Source organism: Oncorhynchus mykiss, chromosome 27 (assembly GCF_013265735.2).
Source record: "Oncorhynchus mykiss isolate Arlee chromosome 27, USDA_OmykA_1.1, whole genome shotgun sequence".
Classification (NCBI taxonomy): domain Eukaryota; kingdom Metazoa; phylum Chordata; class Actinopteri; order Salmoniformes; family Salmonidae; genus Oncorhynchus; species Oncorhynchus mykiss.
The window spans coordinates 49131048-49151026 of NC_048591.1; the positions used below are offsets into that span (position 1 = coordinate 49131048).

A 19979-nucleotide genomic window follows, 5' to 3' on the forward strand; every position below is an offset into this window, starting at 1 on the left:
ACTGGCACCACATTAATCTGTCCTTATATACTGGCACCACATTAATCTGTTCTTATATACTGGCACCACATTAGTCTGTTCTTATATACTGGCACCACATTAGTCTGTTCTAATATACTGGCACCACATTAGTCTGTTCTTATATACTGGCACCACATTAGTCTGTTCTTATATACTGGCACCACATTAATCTGTTCTTATATACTGGCACCACATTAATCTGTTCTTACATACTGGCACCACATTGGTCTGTCCTTATATACTGGCACCACATTAATCTGTTCTTATATACTGGCACCACATTGGTCTGTCCTTATATACTGGCACCACATTAATCTGTTCTTATATACTGGCACCACATTGGTCTGTCCTTATATACTGGCACCACATTAGTCTGTTCTTATATACTGGCACCACATTAGTCTGTTCTTATATACTGGCACCACATTAATCTGTTTCTCATATACTGGCACCACATTAATCTGTTCTTATATACTGGCACCACATTGGTCTGTCCTTATATACTGGCACCACATTAATCTGTTCTTATATACTGGCACCACATTGGTCTGTCCTTATATACTGGCACCACATTAATCTGTTCTTATAAACTGGCACCACATTAGTCTGTTCTTATATACTGGCACCTCATTAGTCTGTTCTTATAAACTGGCACCTCATTAGTCTGTTCTTATATACTGGCACCACATTCATCTGTTCTTATATACTGGCACCACATTAGTCTGTTCTTATATACCGGCACCACATTAATATGTCCTTATATACTGGCACCACATTGGTCTGTTCTTATATACTGGCACCACATTAGTCTGTTCTTATATACTGGCACCTCATTAGTCTGTTCCTATATACTGGCACCACATTAGTCTGTTCTTATATACTGGCACCACATTAGTCTGTTCTCATATACTGGCACCACATTAGTCTGTTCTTATATACTGGCACCACATTAGTCTGTTCTTATACACTGGCACCACATTAGTCTGTTCTTATACTGGCACCACATTAGTCTGTTCTTATATACTGGCACCACATTAGTCTGTTCTTCTATACTGGCACCACATTGGTCTGTCCTTATATACTGGCACCACATTAGTCTGTTCTTATATACTGGCACCACATTAGTCTGTTCTTATATACTGACATCACATTAGTCTGTTCTTATATACTGGTAACACATTAATCATTTCTCTCCAAGATCGCATAGCAGTTCAGACGTCTTTTGTCCTCGTCTTGTCGTGTCCTGTATATATATATATTTATATATATAACTTTTTTTTCATATAACTTTTTTTCACATACATTTTATTTTTATTTTCCATCAACTCATCTTCTAAACACTCTCCTGCAACCAGCCTCACCAATTTATATTTATAAAAAATTATTATTTACCTCAGATCTGTAATCCTCCAAGAAGCTAGCCAGAAACTCCAAGAAGCTAGCCAGAAACTAGCCAGAAGCTAGCCAGGAGCTAGCCCAGAAGCTAATCCAGAAGCTAATCAGAAGCTAGTTAGCTTCTTTACTGGCAAATCGTTAGTATTCAGCTAACCACGGTTTGTGGTCATCAGCTATCCTTTAGCTCGAAAATCTATCGCCAGTGTTGTACGGCACAGCGCGGCTCGGAACGGAACATACCGGACCAATTTTTCTCTCCATGTCCCAGGATTTCAACTGCTCTCTGGACATTCATACCCGGATCTCACAGCTAGCTAGCTGCTATCCGTGTGACAGTCGGCTTTCGTCGATTCCGGAGCAAACATCGATTGTTCCGGTGCTAGCCAGCTCCGTCAATCACTCCTGAGTTCCATCATTCACTCCTGGGCTGCAGTCACCTATCCGGACCCGTTTCACTGCCTACGCGGAGCCCCACCGGGCCTTCACAACTGGACTGCCGACGTTATCTACCTGAAGGAGATCCGGCTGGCTCCTCTGTCGCGACGTTACCTGAACGCCCATCTGCGGCCCGCTAACCGTTAGCTGTCTTACCGGCTGCTATCTGAATAGACAATCGGACAATTTATTTATTTTTATTATTATTATGTTTTCTTCTCGGGCCTCTATAACTATATCTATTGTTCTTATTTTTGTTGTTGTTGTGTGATTTGGATTAATCCCCTCTACCTCACGGAACCCCACTAATCTACTGACCGAACGCAAGAGGTGGCTAACAACAGACTCCATCCTATGCTAGCTTGCTACCGGTTGGCTTGGCTAGCTGTCTAAATCGCCGTGACCCTCAACCAACCTCTCCACTCACTGGACCCTTTTGATCACTCGACTAAGCATGCCTCTCCTTAATGTCAATATGTCTTGTCCATTGCTGTTCTGGTTAGTGTTTATTGGCTTATTTCACTGTAGAGCCTCTAGTCCTGCTCACTATACCTTATCCAACCTATTAGTTCCACCACCCACACATGCAATGACAACTCCTGGTTTCAATTATGTTTCTAGAGACAATATCTCTCTCTTCATCACTCAATACCTAGGTTTACCTCCACTGTATTCACATCCTACCTTACCTTTGTCTGTACATTATACCTTGATGCTATTTTATCGCCCCCAGAAACCTCCTTTTACTCTCTGTTCCAGACGTTCTAGACGACCAATTCTTATTGCTTTTAGTCGCACCCTTATTCTACTCCTCCTATGTTCCTCTGGCGATGTAGAGGTGAATCCAGGCCCTGCAGTGCCTAGCTCCACTCCTATTCCCCAGGCGCTCTCTTTTGACGACTTCTGTAACCGTAATAGCCTTGGTTTCATGCATGTTAACATTAGAAGCCTCCTCCCTAAGTTTGTTCTATTCACTGCTTTAGCACACTCTGCCAACCCGGATGTTCTAGCTGTGTCTGAATCCTGGCTTAGGAAGACCACCAAAAATTCAGACATTTTAATTCCAAACTACAACATTTTCAGACAAGATAGAACTGCCAAAGGGGGCGGTGTTGCAATCTACTGCAAAGATAGCCTGCAGAGTTCTTTCCTACTATCCAGGTCTGTACCCAAACAATTTGAACTTCTACTTTTAAAAATCCACCTCTCTAAAAACAAGTCTCTCACCGTTGCCGCCTGCTATAGACCACCCTCTGCCCCCAGCTGTGCTCTGGACACCATATGTGAACTGATTGCCCCCCATCTATCTTCAGAGCTCGTGCTGCTAGGCGACCTAAACTGGAACATGCTTAACACCCCAGCCATCCTACAATCTAAACTTGCTGCCCTCAATCTCACACAAATTATCAATGAACCTACCAGGTACCTCCCCAAAGCCTTAAACATGGGCACCCTCATAGATATCATCCTAACCAACTTCCCCTCTAAATACACCTCTGCTGTCTTCAACCAAGATCTCAGCGATCACTGCCTCATTGCCTGCATCCGTAATGGGTCAGCGGTCAAACGACCTCCTCTCATCACTGTAAAACGCTCCCTGAAACACTTCAGCGAGCAGGCCTTTCTAATCGACCTGGCCGGGGTATCCTGGAAGGATATTGACCTCATCCCGTCAGTAGAGGATGCCTGGATATTTTTTTTAAATGCCTTCCTAACCATCTTAAATAAACATGCCCCATTCAAGAAATTTAGAACCAGGAACAGATATAGCCCTTGGTTCTCCCCAGACCTGACTGCCCTTAACCAACACAAAAACATCCTATGGCGTTCTGCATTAGCATCGAACAGCCCCCGTGATATGCAGCTGTTCAGGGAAGCCAGAAACCATTATACACAGGCAGTTAGAAAAGCCAAGGCTAGCTTTTTCAAGCAGAAATTTGCTTCTTGCAACACTAACTCAAAAAAGTTCTGGGACACTGTAAAGTCCATGGAGAATAAGAACACCTCCTCCCAGCTGCCCACTGCACTGAAGATAGGAAACACTGTCACCACTGATAAATCCACCATAATTGAAAATTTCAATAAGCATTTTTCTACTGCTGGCCATGCTTTCCACCTGGCTACTCCTACCCCTGTCAACAGCACTGCACCCCCAACAGCAACTCGCCCAAGCCTTCCCCATTTCTCCTTCTCCCAAATCCATTCAGCTGATGTTCTGAAAGAGCTGCAAAATCTGGACCCCTACAAATCAGCCGGGCTAGACAATCTGGACCCTTTCTTTCTAAAATGATCTGCCGAAATTGTTGCCACCCCTATTACTAGCCTGTTCAACCTCTCTTTCGTGTCGTCTGAGATTCCCAAAGATTGGAAAGCAGCTGCGGTCATCCCCCTCTTCAAAGGGGGGGACACTCTTGACCCAAACTGCTACAGACCTATATCTATCCTACCATGCCTTTCTAAGGTCTTCGAAAGCCAAGTCAACAAACAGATTACCGACCATTTTGAATCTCACCATACCTTCTCTGCTATGCAATCTGGTTTCAGAGCTGGTCATGGGTGCACCTCAGCCACGCTCAAGGTCCTAAACGATATCTTAACCGCCATCGATAAGAAACATTACTGTGCAGCCGTATTCATTGATCTGGCCAAGGCTTTCGACTCTGTCAATCACCACATCCTCATCGGCAGACTCAACAGCCTTGGTTTCTCAAATGATTGCCTCGCCTGGTTCACCAACTACTTCTCTGATAGAGTTCAGTGTGTCAAATCGGAGGGTCTGTTGTCCGGACCTCTGGCAGTCTCTATGGGGGTGCCACAGGGTTCAATTCTTGGACCGACTCTCTTCTCTGTATACATCAATGAGGTCGCTCTTGCTGCTGGTGAGTCTCTGATCCACCTCTATGCAGACGACACCATTCTGTATACTTCCGGCCCTTCTTTGGACACTGTGTTAACAACCCTCCAGGCAAGCTTCAATGCCATACAACTCTCCTTCCGTGGCCTCCAATTGCTCTTAAATACAAGTAAAACTAAATGCATGCTCTTCAACCGATCGCTACCTGCACCTACCCGCCTGTCCAACATCACTACTCTGGACGGCTCTGACTTAGAATACGTGGACAACTACAAATACTTAGGTGTCTGGTTAGACTGTAAACTCTCCTTCCAGACCCATATCAAATCTCCACATCTCCAATCCAAAGTTAAATCTAGAATTGGCTTCCTATTTCGCAACAAAGCATCCTTCACTCATGCTGCCAAACATACCCTTGTAAAACTGACCATCCTACCAATCCTCGACTTTGGCGATGTAATTTACAAAATAGCCTCCAATACCCTACTCAACAAATTGGATGCAGTCTATCACAGTGCAATCCGTTTTGTCACCAAAGCCCCATATACTACCCACCATTGCGACCTGTACGCTCTCGTTGGCTGGCCCTCGCTTCATACTCGTCGCCAAACCCACTGGCTCCATGTCATCTACAAGACCCTGCTAGGTAAAGTCCCCCCTTATCTCAGCTCGCTGGTCACCATAGCATCTCCCACCTGTAGCACACGCTCCAGCAGGTATATCTCTCTAGTCACCCCCAAAACCAATTCTTTCTTTGGCCGCCTCTCTTTCCAGTTCTCTGCTGCCAATGACTGGAACGAACTACAAAAATCTCTGAAACTGGAAACACTCATCTCCCTCACTAGCTTTAAGCACCAACTGTCAGAGCAGCTCACAGATTACTGCACCTGTACATAGCCCACCTATAATTTAGCCCTATCAACTACCTCTTTCCCAACTGTATTTAATTTATTTATTTATTTTGCTCCTTTGCACCCCATTATTTTTATTTCTACTTTGCACATTCTTCCATTGCAAAACTACCATTCCAGTGTTTTACTTGCTATATTGTATTTACCTTGCCACCAAGGCCTTTTTTGCCTTTACCTCCCTTCTCACCTCATTTGCTCACATTGTATATAGACTTGTTTATACTTTATTATTGACTGTATGTTTGTTTTACTCCATGTGTAACTCTGTGTTGTTGTATCTGTCGAACTGCTTTGCTTTATCTTGGCCAGGTCGCAATTGTAAATGAGAACTTGTTCTCAACTTGCCTACCTGGTTAAATAAAGGTAAAATAAATAAATAAATAAATAAATAAAATCTGATCATATATCATGGCACCACATTAGTCTGTTCTTATATACTGGCAACACATTAATCTGTCCTTATATACTGGCACCACATTAGTCTGTTCTTATATACTGGCACCACATTAGTCTGTCCTTATATACTGGCACCACATTAGTCTGTCCTTATATAAAATCAAATCTAATCTAATCAAATCAAATTTTATTTGTCACATACACATGGTTAGCAGATGTTAATGCGAGTGTAGCGAAATGCTTGTGCTTCTAGTTCCGACAATGCAGTAATAACCAACAAGTAATCTAACTAACAATTCCAAAACTACTGTCTTGTACACAGTGTAAGGGGATAAAGAATATGTACATAAGGATATATGAATGAGTGATGGTACAGAGCAGCATAAGCAGGATACAGTAGATGGTATCGAGTACAGTATATACATGAGGTGAGTATGTAAACAAAGTGGCATAGTTAAAGTGGCTAGTGATACATGTATTACATAAGGATTCAGTCGATGATATAGAGTACAGTATATATGTATGCATATGAGATGAATAATGCAGGGTAAGTAACATTATATAAGGTAGCATTGTTTAAAGTGGCTAGTGATATATTTACATTTCCCATCAATTCCCATTATTAAAGTGTCTGGAGTTGAGTCAGTGTCAGTGTCAGTGTGTTGGCAGCAGCCACTCTGGCACCACATTAGTCTGTCCTTATATACTGGCACCACATTAATCTGATTTTATATACTGGCACCACATTAGTCTGTTCTTATATACTGGCACCACATTAGTCTGTTCTTATATACTGGCACCACATTAATCTGATTTTATATACTGGCACCACATTAGTCTGTTCTTATATACTGGCACCACATTAGTCTGTTCTTATATACTGGTACCACATTAATCTGATCATATATCATGGCACCACATTAATCTGGTCCTATATACTGGCACCACATTAGTCTGTTCTTATATACTGGCACCACATTAATCTGTCCTTATATACTGGCACCACATTAATCTGATCTTATATACTGGCACCACATTAGTCTGTCCTTATATACTGGCACCACATTAATCTGATTTCATATACTGGCACCACATTAGTCTGTTCTTATATACTGGCACCACATTAGTCTGTTCTTATATACTGGCACCACATTAGTCTGTTCTTATATACTGGCACCACATTAATCTGTTCTTATATACTGGTACCACATTAGTCTGTTCTTATATACTGGCACCACATTAATCTGTTCTTATATACTGGTACCACATTAGTCTGTTCTTATATACTGGCACCACATTAATTTGTTCTTTATATACTGGCGCCACATTAATCTGTTCTTATATACTGGCACCACATTAATCTGTTCTTATATACTGGCACCACATTAATCTGTTCTTATATACTGGCACCACATTAATTTGTTCTTTATATACTGGCGCCACATTAATCTGTTCTTATATACTGGCACCACATTAATCTGTTCTTATATACTGGCACCACATTAATCTGTCCTTATATACTGGCGCCACATTAATCTGTTCTTATATACTGGCGCCACATTAATCTGTTCTTATATACTGGCGCCACATTAATCTGTTCTTATATACTGGCACCACATTAGTCTGTTCATATATACTGGCACCACATTAGTCTGTTCTTATATACTGGCACCACATTAGTCTGTTCTTATATACTGGCACCACATTAGTCTGTTCATATATACTGGCACCACATTAGTCTGTTCTTATATACTGGCACCACCTTAGTCTGTTCTAATATACTGGCACCACATTAGTATGTCCTTATATACTGGCACCACATTAGTCTGTCCTTATATACTGGCACCACATTAGTCTGTTCGTATTAGAGGAAAAATTAAAGTCAATATCTTCCTCCCACATGGTAGCCTCTTCTATACATAGTGCATTACTTTGGACCAGATCCCTATGGGAGAGGGAGAGCTCTATGGGTCCTGCACCAAAGTAGTGCACTATACATAGGGTACAATTTGTGAGGCAGAATATGTCTTTCTGACATGTGGTTGTTTTCTCTCTCTTCTTCCAGGAATGGTCTGGGCTGAGTGTAAGGAGATTTGGTCCCAGGGGGCTCGGGAATATCTTTCGGAGACATGGAATCTTCTAGACTTTGGAATGCTGAGCCTTTTCGTGACATCCTTCATCACTAGATTTATGGCGTTCTGGCATGCGTATTCAGCACAGAGCTACGTCAACAAGCACTATACCGACCTGTCCAACATTACCCTGGTCCCAGAGATAGAGTACTACAGACTGGGTGAGTGCAAACAGAAACCTGCCCAACATTACCCTGGCCCCAGAGATAGAGTTCTCCAGCTGGCCCCAGAGACAGAGTTCTCCAGCTGGCCCCAGAGACAGAGTTCTCCAGCTGGCCCCAGAGACAGAGTTCTCCAGCTGGCCCCAGAGACAGAGTTCTCCAGCTGGCCCCAGAGACAGAGTACTCCAGCTGTCCCCAGAGACAGAGTACTACAGTCTGGGTCTGCTAGGGGGGCTGGTCAAGGTTGCTTTATATTAGTAATATTTCATAGCCTGTTCCCTGATCTGTTTGTTGCCAGCTTGCCTGTTCCCTGATCTGTTTGTTGCCAGCTAGCCTGATCCCTGATCCATTTGTTGTCAGCTAGCCTGTTCCCTGATCCATTTGTTGTCAGCTAGCCTGGTCCCTGATCCATTTGTTGTCAGCTAGCCTGGTCCCTGATCCATTTGTTGCCAGCTAGCCTGGTCCCTGATCCATTTGTTGTCAGCTACCCTGGTCCCTGATCCATTTGTTGTCAGCTAGCCTGGTCCCTGATCCATTTGTTGTCAGCTAGCCTGGTCCCTGATCCATTTGTTGTCAGCTAGCCTGGCCCCTGATCTGTTTGTTGCCAGCTAGCCTGGTCCCTGATCCGTTTGTTGCCAGCTAGCCTGGCCCCTGATCCGTTTGTTGCCAGCTAGCCTGGTCCCTGATCTGTTTGTTGCCAGCTAGTCTGGTCCCTGATCCGTTTGTTGTCAGCTAGCCTGATCCCTGATCTGTTTGTTGCCAGCTAGCCTGTTCCCTGATCCGTTTGTTGCCAGCTAGCCTGGTCCCTGATCCGTTTGTTGCCAGCTAGTCTGGTCCCTGATCCATTTGTTGCCAGCTAGCCTGATCCCTGATCTGTTTGTTGCCAGCTAGCCTGTTCCCTGATCCGTTTGTTGCCAGCTAGCCTGGTCCCTGATCCATTTGTTGCCAGCTAATCTGGTCCCTGATATGTTTGTTGCCAGCTAGCCTGATCCCTGATCCGTTTGTTGCCAGCTAGCCTGATCCCTGATCCGTTTGTTGCCAGCTAGCCTGGTCCCTGATCCGTTTGTTGCCAGCTAGTCTGGTCCCTGATCCATTTGTTGCCAGCTAGCCTGATCCCTGATCTGTTTGTTGCCAGCTAGCCTGTTCCCTGATCCGTTTGTTGCCAGCTAGCCTGGTCCCTGATCCATTTGTTGCCAGCTAATCTGGTCCCTGATATGTTTGTTGCCAGCTAGCCTGATCCCTGATCCGTTTGTTGCCAGCTAGCCTGATCCCTGATCCGTTTGTTGCCAGCTAGCCTGGTCCCTGATCCGTTTGTTGCCAGCTAGTCTGGTCCCTGATCTGTTTGTTGTCAGCTAGCCTGGTCCCTGATCCATTTGTTGTCAGCTAGCCTGGTCCCTGATCCATTTGTTGCCAGCTAGCCTGTTCCCTGATCCATTTGTTGCCAGCTAGCCTGGTCCCTGATCCATTTGTTGCCAGCTAGCCTGGTCCCTGATATGTTTGTTGCCAGCTAGCCTGATCCCTGATCCATTTGTTGCCAGCTAGCCTGTTCCCTGATCCATTTGTTGCCAGCTAGTCTGGTCCCTGATCCATTTGTTGTCAGCTAGCCTGGCCCCTGATCAAATTGTGCTCTTGCCAACTCCATTGCTCATTGTCAAGCCAAACGGAAAGAAACCGGCACCCAAGCTAAAAAATATCACAGTGCATGTTATTCATGACAGTAGAATAAATTCAAAAGGCACCTTTGCCCAGACAAAAGCTGCCGAACATATCAGGTGCCGGAGTTATCGGTCACTTCATGACCAATGAAAAGGAAAATGCTGCTCATGCTCCGTTTGCCGAGACCCCATCCAAGTAGACATAGTGTATACAGTTGAAGTTGGGAAATTTACATACACCTTAGCCAAATAAATTTAAACTCTGTTTTTCACAATTCCTGACATTTAATCCTGGTAACAATTAGGTCAGTTAGGATCACCACTTTATTTTAACAATGTGAAATGTCAGAATAATAGTAGAGAGAATGATTTATTTCAGCTTTTATTTCTTTCATCACATTTTGCCACAACTTTGAAAGTGTGCTTGCAGTTATTGTCCATTTGGAAGAACCATTTGTGACCAAGCTTTAACTTATGTCTTGAGATGTTGCTTCAGTATATCCGCATAATTTTCCTCTCTCATGATGCCATCTATCAACCCCACACCATGATGTTGCCACCCTCGTGCTTCATGGTTGGGATGGTGTTCTTCGGCTTGCAAGCCTCCCCCTTTTTCCTCCAAACGATGGTCATTATGGTCAAACAGTTCTATTTTTGTTTCATCAGACCAGAGGACATTTCTCAAAAAAATACGATCTTTGTCCCCATGTGCATTTGCAAACCGTAGTGTCTGGCTTTTTTATGGCGGTTTTGGAGCAGTGGCTTCTTCCTTGCTGAGTGGCCTTTCAGGTTAGGTTGATATAGGACTCGTTTTACTGTGGACATAGATACTTTTGTACCTGTTTCCTCCAGTATCTTCACAAGGTCCTTTGATGTTGTTCTGGGATTGATTTACACTTTTCGCACCAAAGTACGTTCATCTCTAGGAGACAGAACATGTCTCCTTCCTGAGCGGTATGATGGCTGCGTGGTCACATGGTGTTTATTCTTGTGTACTATTGTTTGTACAGATGAACGTGGTATTTTCTGGATTTTGGAAATTGCTCCCAAGGATGATCCAGACTTGTGGAGGTCTACAATTTTTTTACTGAGGTCTTGGCTGATTTCTTTTGATTTTCCCATGATGTCAAGCAAAGAGGCACTGAGTTTGAAGGTAGGCCTTGAAATACATCCACAGGTACACCTCCAATTGACTCAAATTATGTCAATTAGCCTATCAGAAGCTTCTAAAGCCATGACGTCATTTTCTGGAATTTTCCAAGCTGTTTAAAGGCACAGTCAACCTAGTGTATGTAAACGTCTAACCCACTGGAATTGTGATACAGTGAATTATAAGTGAAATAATCTGTCTGTAAACAATTGTTGGAAAAATGACTTGTGTCATGCACAAAGTAGATGTCCTAACCGACTTGCCGAAACTATAGTTTGTTAACAAGAAATTTGTGGAATGGTTAAATAATGAGTTTTAATGACTCTAACCTGAGTGTATGTAAACTTCCGACTTCAACTGTATGTTAAATATCTATTTCCTGGTGTCACATATGTTAGAGTGATTACAGTATTTTGGCCCCTCTGTGATTGTCAGTGTTCTGTCTTTGACCTCTGTGATCCTCCTCTGCTACAGGGCTATTTCAGAACAACAGTGTGGGAACCTCCCTCCCTTCACTGTGATGGACACAGTGGGATCAGTCTACCTGAACATGCGATTGAGCCATAGTTCTCATCTCCATGGAAAAAGTTCTGAATGATACAGCAATTTCTGTATCTCTCTTTCTCTCTCTCTCTCTAGCCCGTAATAACTGGGTTCCCTCGGACCCCCAGATCATCTCAGAGGGTCTGTATTCCATTGCTGTGGTACTGAGCTTCTCTCGCATCGCCTACATCCTCCCAGCCAATGAGAGTTTCGGGCCCCTGCAGATATCTCTGGGACGCACGGTGAAAGATATCTTCAAGTTCATGGTGATCTTCATCATGGTTTTTGTGGCCTTCATGTTTGGAATGTTCAATCTCTACTCATACTACCTGGGAGCCAAGCAGAACGACGCCTTCACCACGTGAGTTATGTAATTATAGAGGAAATGGATACACACAGTGCCGTCGGAAAGTGTTCAGAGCCCTTGACTTTTACCGCATTTTATTACGTTACAGCCTTATTCTAAAATGGATTAAATAGTTTTTTCCCCTCATCAATCTACACACAATACCTCATAATGACATCACAATACCCCTTAATGACATCACAATACCTCATAATGACATCACAATACCTCATAATGACATCACAATACCCCATAATAACATCACAATACCCCATGACATCACAATACCCCATAATGACATCACAATACCCCATAATGACATCACAATACCCCATAATGACATCACAATACCTCATAATGACATCACAATACCCCATAATGACATCACAATACCCCATAATGACATCACAATACCCCATAATAACATCACAATACCCCATAATGACATCACAATACCCCATAATGACGTCACAATACCCCATAATGACATCACAATACTCTATAATAACGTCACAATACCCCATAATGACCAAGCAAAAACAGGTTTTTAGATCATTGTGTTAATTTATTTAAAAAAAAACTCATATTACATTTACATAAGTATTCAGACCCTTTACTCAGTACTTTCTTGAAGCACCTCTGGCAGCGACTACAGCCTCAAGTCTTCTTGGGTATGACACAGAGGTGGAAAAAATACACAATTGTCATACTTGAGAAAATACCTTAATATGAAATGACTCCAGTAAAAGGGAAAGTCACCCAGGAAAATAGTACTTGAGTGCAGTGGTGGAAAAAGTACTCAATTGTCATTCTTGAGTAAAAGTACAAAGTAAAAGTAAATGCTATATATCACATTTCTTATATTTAGCAAACCAGACGGCACAATTTCCTTTTTTATTACTTTTTTTGACAGCCAGGGGAACACTCCAACACTCAGACATCATTTACAGATAGCCAGGGGAACACTCCAACACTCAGACATCATTTACAGATAGCCAGGGGAACACTCCAACACTCAGACATCATTTACAGATAGCCAGGGGAACACTCCAACACTCAGACATCATTTACAGATAGCCAGGGGAACACTCCAACACTCAGACATCATTTACAGATAGCCAGGGGAACACTCCAACACTCAGACATCATTTACAGATAGCCAGGGGAACACTCCAACACTCAGACATCATTTACAGATAGCCAGGGGAACACTCCAACACTCAGACATCATTTACAGATAGCCAGGGGAACACTCCAACACTCAGACATCATTTACAGATAGCCAGGGGAACACTCCAACACTCAGACATCATTTACAGACAGCCAGGGGAACACTCCAACACTCAGACATCATTTACAGATAGCCAGGGGAACACTCCAACACTCAGACATCATTTACAGATAGCCAGGGGAACACTCCAACACTCAGACATCATTTACAGATAGCCAGGGGAACACTCCAACACTCAGACATCATTTACAGAGAGTCAGGGGAACACTCCACCACTCAGACATGATTTACAGATAGCGAGGGGAACACTCCAACACTCAGACATCATTTACAGATAGCCAGGGGAACACTCCAACACTCAGACATCATTTACAGAGAGTCAGGGGAACACTCCACCACTCAGACATGATTTACAGATAGCCAGGGGAACACTCCAACACTCAGACATCATTTACAGATAGCCAGGGGAACACTCCACCACTCAGACATCATTTACAGATAGCCAGGGGAACACTCCAACACTCAGACATCATTTACAGATAGCCAGGGGAACACTCCAACACTCAGACATCATTTACAGATAGCCAGGGGAACACTCCACCACTCAGACATGATTTACAGATAGCGAGGGGAACACTCCAACACTCAGACATCATTTACAGATAGCCAGGGGAACACTCCAACACTCAGACATCATTTACAGATAGCCAGGGGAACACTCCAACACTCAGACATCATTTACAGATAGCCAGGGGAACACTCCAACACTCAGACATCATTTACAGATAGCCAGGGGAACACTCCAACACTCAGACATAATTTACAGATAGCCAGGGGAACACTCCAACACTCAGACATCATTTACAGATAGCCAGGGGAACACTCCAACACTCAGACATCATTTACAGATAGCCAGGGGAACACTCCACCACTCAGACATCATTTACAGATAGCGAGGGGAACACTCCAACACTCAGACATCATTTACAGATAGCCTGGGGTACACTCCAACACTCAGACATGATTTACAGATAGCGAGGGGAACACTCCAACACTCAGACATCATTTACAGACAGCCAGGGGAACACTCCACCACTCAGACATACTTTACAGATAGCCAGGGGAACACTCCAACACTCAGACATCATTTACAGATAGCCAGGGGAACACTCCAACACTCAGACATCATTTACAGATAGCCAGGGGAACACTCCTGTAACGGTTTTCTTTATGAGAAGGAGAGTCGGACCAAAATGCAGCGTGTAGATTGCGATTCATGTTTAATGAAAAACCACACTAAACACAAACACTACAAAAACAATAAACGTAACGAAAACCTAAACAGCCTATCTGGTGAAAACACATAGACAGGAACAATCACCCCCCAACACACAGTGAACCCCAGGCTACCTAAATATGGTTCCCAATCAGAGACAATGATGAACACCTGCCTCTGACTGAGAACCATATCAGGCTGAACATAGAAATAGACAAACAAGACATGAAACATAGAATGCCCACTCAGATCACACCCTGACCAATCAAAACATAGAAAATACAAAGTAAACTATGGTCAGGGCGTGACAGTACCCCCCCCCCAAGGTGCGGACTCCGGCCGCAAAACCTGAACCTATAGGGGAGGGTCTGGGTGGGCATCTGTCCGCGGTGGCGGCTCTGGCGCTGGACGTGGACCCCACTCCATGACAGTTTTAATCCCCCTCCTAAACGTCCCTAAATAGGTTACCCACCACAATGATAACATGGGACAGAGGGACAGCTCGGGACAGAGGTAACTCGGGACAGATGGGTAGCTCAGCCCTGAGAGGAAGCTCAGCACTGAGAAGAAGCTCAGCACTGAGAAGAAGCTCAGGCAGGTGGTTAGATCCGGCAGATCCTGGCTGGCTGGCGGTTCTGTAAGATCCTGGCTGACTGGCGGATCTGGGAGAATCTGGACGACTGGCAGATCTGAGAGAGTCTGGACGACTGGCAGATCTGGAAGAGTCTGGTCGACTGGCAGATCTGGAAGAGTCTGGTCGACTGGCAGATCTGGAAGAGTCTGGTCGACTGGCAGATCTGGAAGAGTCTGGTCGACTGGCAGATCTGGAAGAGTCTGGTCGACTGGCAGATCTGGAAGAGTCTGGTCGACTGGCAGATCTGGAAGAGTCTGGTCGACTGGCAGATCTGGAAGAGTCTGGTCGACTGGCAGATCTGGAAGAGTCTGGACGACTGGCAGATCTGGAAGAGTCTGGACGACTGGCAGATCTGGAAGAGTCTGGACGACTGGCAGATCTGGAAGAGTCTGGACGACTGGCAGATCTGGAAGAGTCTGGACGACTGGCAGATCTGGAAGAGTCTGGACGACTGGCAGATCTGGAAGAGTCTGGACGACTGGCAGATCTGGAAGAGTCTGGACGACGGGCAGATCTGGAAGAGTCTGGACGACGGGCAGATCTGGAAGAGACTGGTCGACACAGACTGGCTGCTCTGGCTGCTCCATGCTGACTGACAGCTCTGGCTGCTCCATGCTGGCAGACTGCTCTGGCTGCTCCATGATGACTGGTAGCTCTGGCTGCTCCATGCTGACTGGCTGCTCCATGCTGACTGGCAACTCTGGCTGCTCCATGCTGACTGGCTGCTCCATGCTGACTGGCAGCTCTGGCTGCTCCATTCTGACTGGCTGCTCCATGCTGACTGGCAGCTCTGGCTGCTCCATGCTGACTGGCTGCTCCATGCTGACTGGCAGCTCTGGCCGCTCCATGCTGACTGGCTGCTCCATGCTGACTGGCTGCTCCATGCTGACTGGCTGCTCCATGCTGACTGGCGGCCCTGGCTGCTCCATGCTGACTGGCGGCCCTGGCTGCTCCATGCTGACTGGCGGCCCTGGCTGCTCCATGCTGACTGGCGGCCCTGGCTGCTCCATGCTGACTGGCGGCCCTGGCTGCTCCATGCTGACTGGCAGCTCTGGCGGCTCCTTGCAGACTGGCAGCTCTGGCGGCTCCTTGCAGACTGGCAGCTTTGGCGGCATCCTGCAGACTGGCAGCTCTGGCGGCTCCTTGCAGACTGGCAGCTCCTTGCAGACTGGCAGCTCCTTGCAGACTGGCAGCTCCTTGCTAACTGGCAGCTCTATGCTAACTGGCAGCTCTATGCTAACTGGCAGCTCTATGCTAACTGGCAGCTCTATGCTAACTGGCAGCTCTATGCTAACTGGCAGCTCTATGCTAACTGGCAGCTCTATGCTAACTGGCAGCTCTGAACAGGCGGGAGAACCTGGCAGCGCTGTAGAGGCGGAAAGCTCTGACAGCGCTAAACAGGCGGGAGACTCCGACAGCGCTGGAGAGGAGGAGGGCTCCGACAGCGCTGGACAGGCGAGGCGCACTGTAGGCCTGATGCGTGGTGCTGGCACTGGTGGTACTGGGCCGAGAACACGCACAGGAAGCCTGGTGCGGGGAGCTGCTACCGGAGGGCTGGGGTGTGGAGGTGGTACTGGAAAAACCGGACCGTGCAGGCGCACTGGAGCTCTTGAGCACCGAGCCTGCCCAACCTTACCTGGTTGAATGCTCACGGTCGCCCTGCCAGTGCGGCGAGGTGGAATAGCCCGCACTGGACTATGCAGGCGAACCGGAGACACCGAGCGCAAGGCTGGTGCCATGTAAACCGGCCCAAGGAGACGCACTGGGGACCAGCTGCGTAGAGCCGGCTTCATGGCATTAGGCTCGACGCTCAATCTAGCCCGGCAGACACGCGGAGCTGGAATATACCGCACCGGGCTATGCACCCGCACTGGAGACACCGTGCGCACCACTGCATAACACGGTGCCTGTCCGGTCTCTCTAGCCCCCCGGTAAGCACAGGGAGTCTGCCCAGGTCTCCTACCTGGCATAGCCATACTCCCTGTTAGCCCCCCCCCCAAGAAATTTTTGGGGCTGCCTCTCAAGCTTCCATCCGCGTCGCCGAGCTGCCTTCTCATACCAGCGCCTCTCTGCTTTCACCGCCTCCATTCTACGGTAACCTTCCTCGCACTGCTCCAGCGAATCCCAAGCGGGCTCCGGCACTCTCCCTGGGTCGGCCGCCCACCTGTCGATCTCCTCCCAAGTAGTATACTCCATACTGTACTCCTCCTTGGGCTGTTCCTGTTGTTTCTTCTCCCGCTGCACCTTAGTGCGGCTACACTCCCCTGGTTTAGCCCAGGGTCCTCTCCCGTCGAGGATTTCCTCCCATGTCCAGAAATCCTTATTGCGCGTCTCCTCGCGCTGCTCCTGCCTGTTGACACGCTGCTTGGTCCTTTTGTGGTGGGTGATTCTGTAACGGTTTTCTTCGTGAGAAGGAGAGTCGGACCAAAATGCAGCGTGTAGATTGCGATTCATGTTTAATGAAAAACCACACTAAACACAAACACTACAAAAACAATAAACGTAACGAAAACCTAAACAGCCTATCTGGTGAAAACACATAGACAGGAACAATCACCCCCCAACACACAGTGAACCCCAGGCTACCTAAATATGGTTCCCAATCAGAGACAATGATGAACACCTGCCTCTGACTGAGAACCATATCAGGCTGAACATAGAAATAGACAAACAAGACATGAAACATAGAATGCCCACTCAGATCACACCCTGACCAATCAAAACATAGAAAATACAAAGTAAACTATGGTCAGGGCGTGACAACTCCAACACTCAGACATCATTTACAGATAGCCAGGGGTACACTCCAACACTCAGACATCATTTACAGATAGCCAGGGGAACACTCCAACACTCAGACATCATTTACAGATAGCCAGGGGAACACTCCAACACTCAGACATCATTTACAGATAGCCAGGGGAACACTCCAACACTCAGACATGATTTACAGATAGCCAGGGGAACACTCCAACACTCAGACATAATTTACAGATAGCCTGGGGTACACTCCAACACTCAGACATCATTTACAGATAGCCTGGGGAACACTCCAACACTCAGACATCATTTACAGATAGCCAGGGGAACACTCCAACACTCAGACATGATTTACAGACAGCCAGGGGTACACTCCAACACTCAGACATCATTTACAGATAGCCAGGGGAACACTCCAACACTCAGACATCATTTACAGATAGCCAGGGGAACACTCCAACACTCAGACATCATTTACAGATAGCCAGGGGAACACTCCAACACTCAGACATCATTTACAGATAGCCAGGGGAACACTCCAACACTCAGACATCATTTACAGATAGCCAGGGGAACACTCCAACACTCAGACATCATTTACAGATAGCCAGGGGAACACTCCAACACTCAGACATCATTTACAGATAGCCAGGGGAACACTCCAACACTCAGACATGATTTACAGACAGCCAGGGGAACACTCCAACACTCAGACATCATTTACAGACAGCCAGGGGAACACTCCAACACTCAGACATCATTTACAGAGAGTCAGGGGAACACTCCAACACTCAGACATCATTTACAGACAGCCAGGGGAACACTCCAACACTCAGACATGATTTACAGACAGCCAGGGGAACACTCCAACACTCAGACATCATTTACAGACAGCCAGGGGAACACTCCAACACTCAGACATGATTTACAGACAGCCAGGGGAACACTCCAACACTCAGACATCATTTACAGATAGCCTGGGGTACACTCCAACACTCAGACATCATTTACAGATAGCCAGGGGAACACTCCAACACTCAGACATCATTTACAGACAGCCAGGGGAACACTCCAACACTCAGACATCATTTACAGACAGCCAGGGGAACACTCCAACACTCAGACATCATTTACAGATAGCCAGGGGAACACTCCAACACTCAGACATCATTTACAGATAGCCAGGGGAACACTCCAACACTCAGACATCATTTACAGATAGCCAGGGGAACACTCCAACACTCAGACATCATTTACAGATAGCCAGGGGAACACTCCAACACTCAGACATCATTTACAGATAGCCAGGGGAACACTCCAACACTCAGACATCATTTACAGATAGCCAGGGGAACACTCCACCACTCAGACATCATTTACAGATAGCGAGGGGAACACTCCAACACTCAGACATCATTTACAGATAGCCTGGGGTACACTCCAACACTCAGACATGATTTACAGATAGCCAGGGGAACACTCCAACACTCAGACATCATTTACAGATAGCCAGGGGAACACTCCACCACTCAGACATGATTTACAGATAGCGAGGGGAACACTCCAACACTCAGACATCATTTACAGATAGCCAGGGGAACACTCCAACACTCAGACATCATTTACAGATAGCCAGGGGAACACTCCAACACTCAGACATCATTTACAGATAGCCAGGGGAACACTCCAACACTCAGACATCATTTACAGATAGCCAGGGGAACACTCCAACACTCAGACATAATTTACAGATAGCCAGGGGAACACTCCAACACTCAGACATCATTTACAGATAGCCAGGGGAACACTCCAACACTCAGACATCATTTACAGATAGCCAGGGGAACACTCCACCACTCAGACATCATTTACAGATAGCGAGGGGAACACTCCAACACTCAGACATCATTTACAGATAGCCTGGGGTACACTCCAACACTCAGACATGATTTACAGATAGCGAGGGGAACACTCCAACACTCAGACATCATTTACAGACAGCCAGGGGAACACTCCACCACTCAGACATACTTTACAGATAGCCAGGGGAACACTCCAACACTCAGACATCATTTACAG

At 46.0% G+C, this 19979-nt stretch overlaps 1 protein-coding gene across 1 annotated transcript in view; it reads left to right on the forward strand.

Annotated features, from left to right (window-relative positions):
- The window catches only part of trpc6b (transient receptor potential cation channel, subfamily C, member 6b), a 96231-nt gene that overhangs the window by 41165 nt on the left and 35087 nt on the right, over positions 1-19979 (forward strand). The window contains exons 6-7 of the mRNA XM_036965696.1: positions 8078-8305; positions 11750-12014. Coding sequence (XP_036821591.1) covers positions 8078-8305; positions 11750-12014 — 493 coding nt within the window. The remainder of the gene's footprint in view (positions 1-8077; positions 8306-11749; positions 12015-19979) is intronic.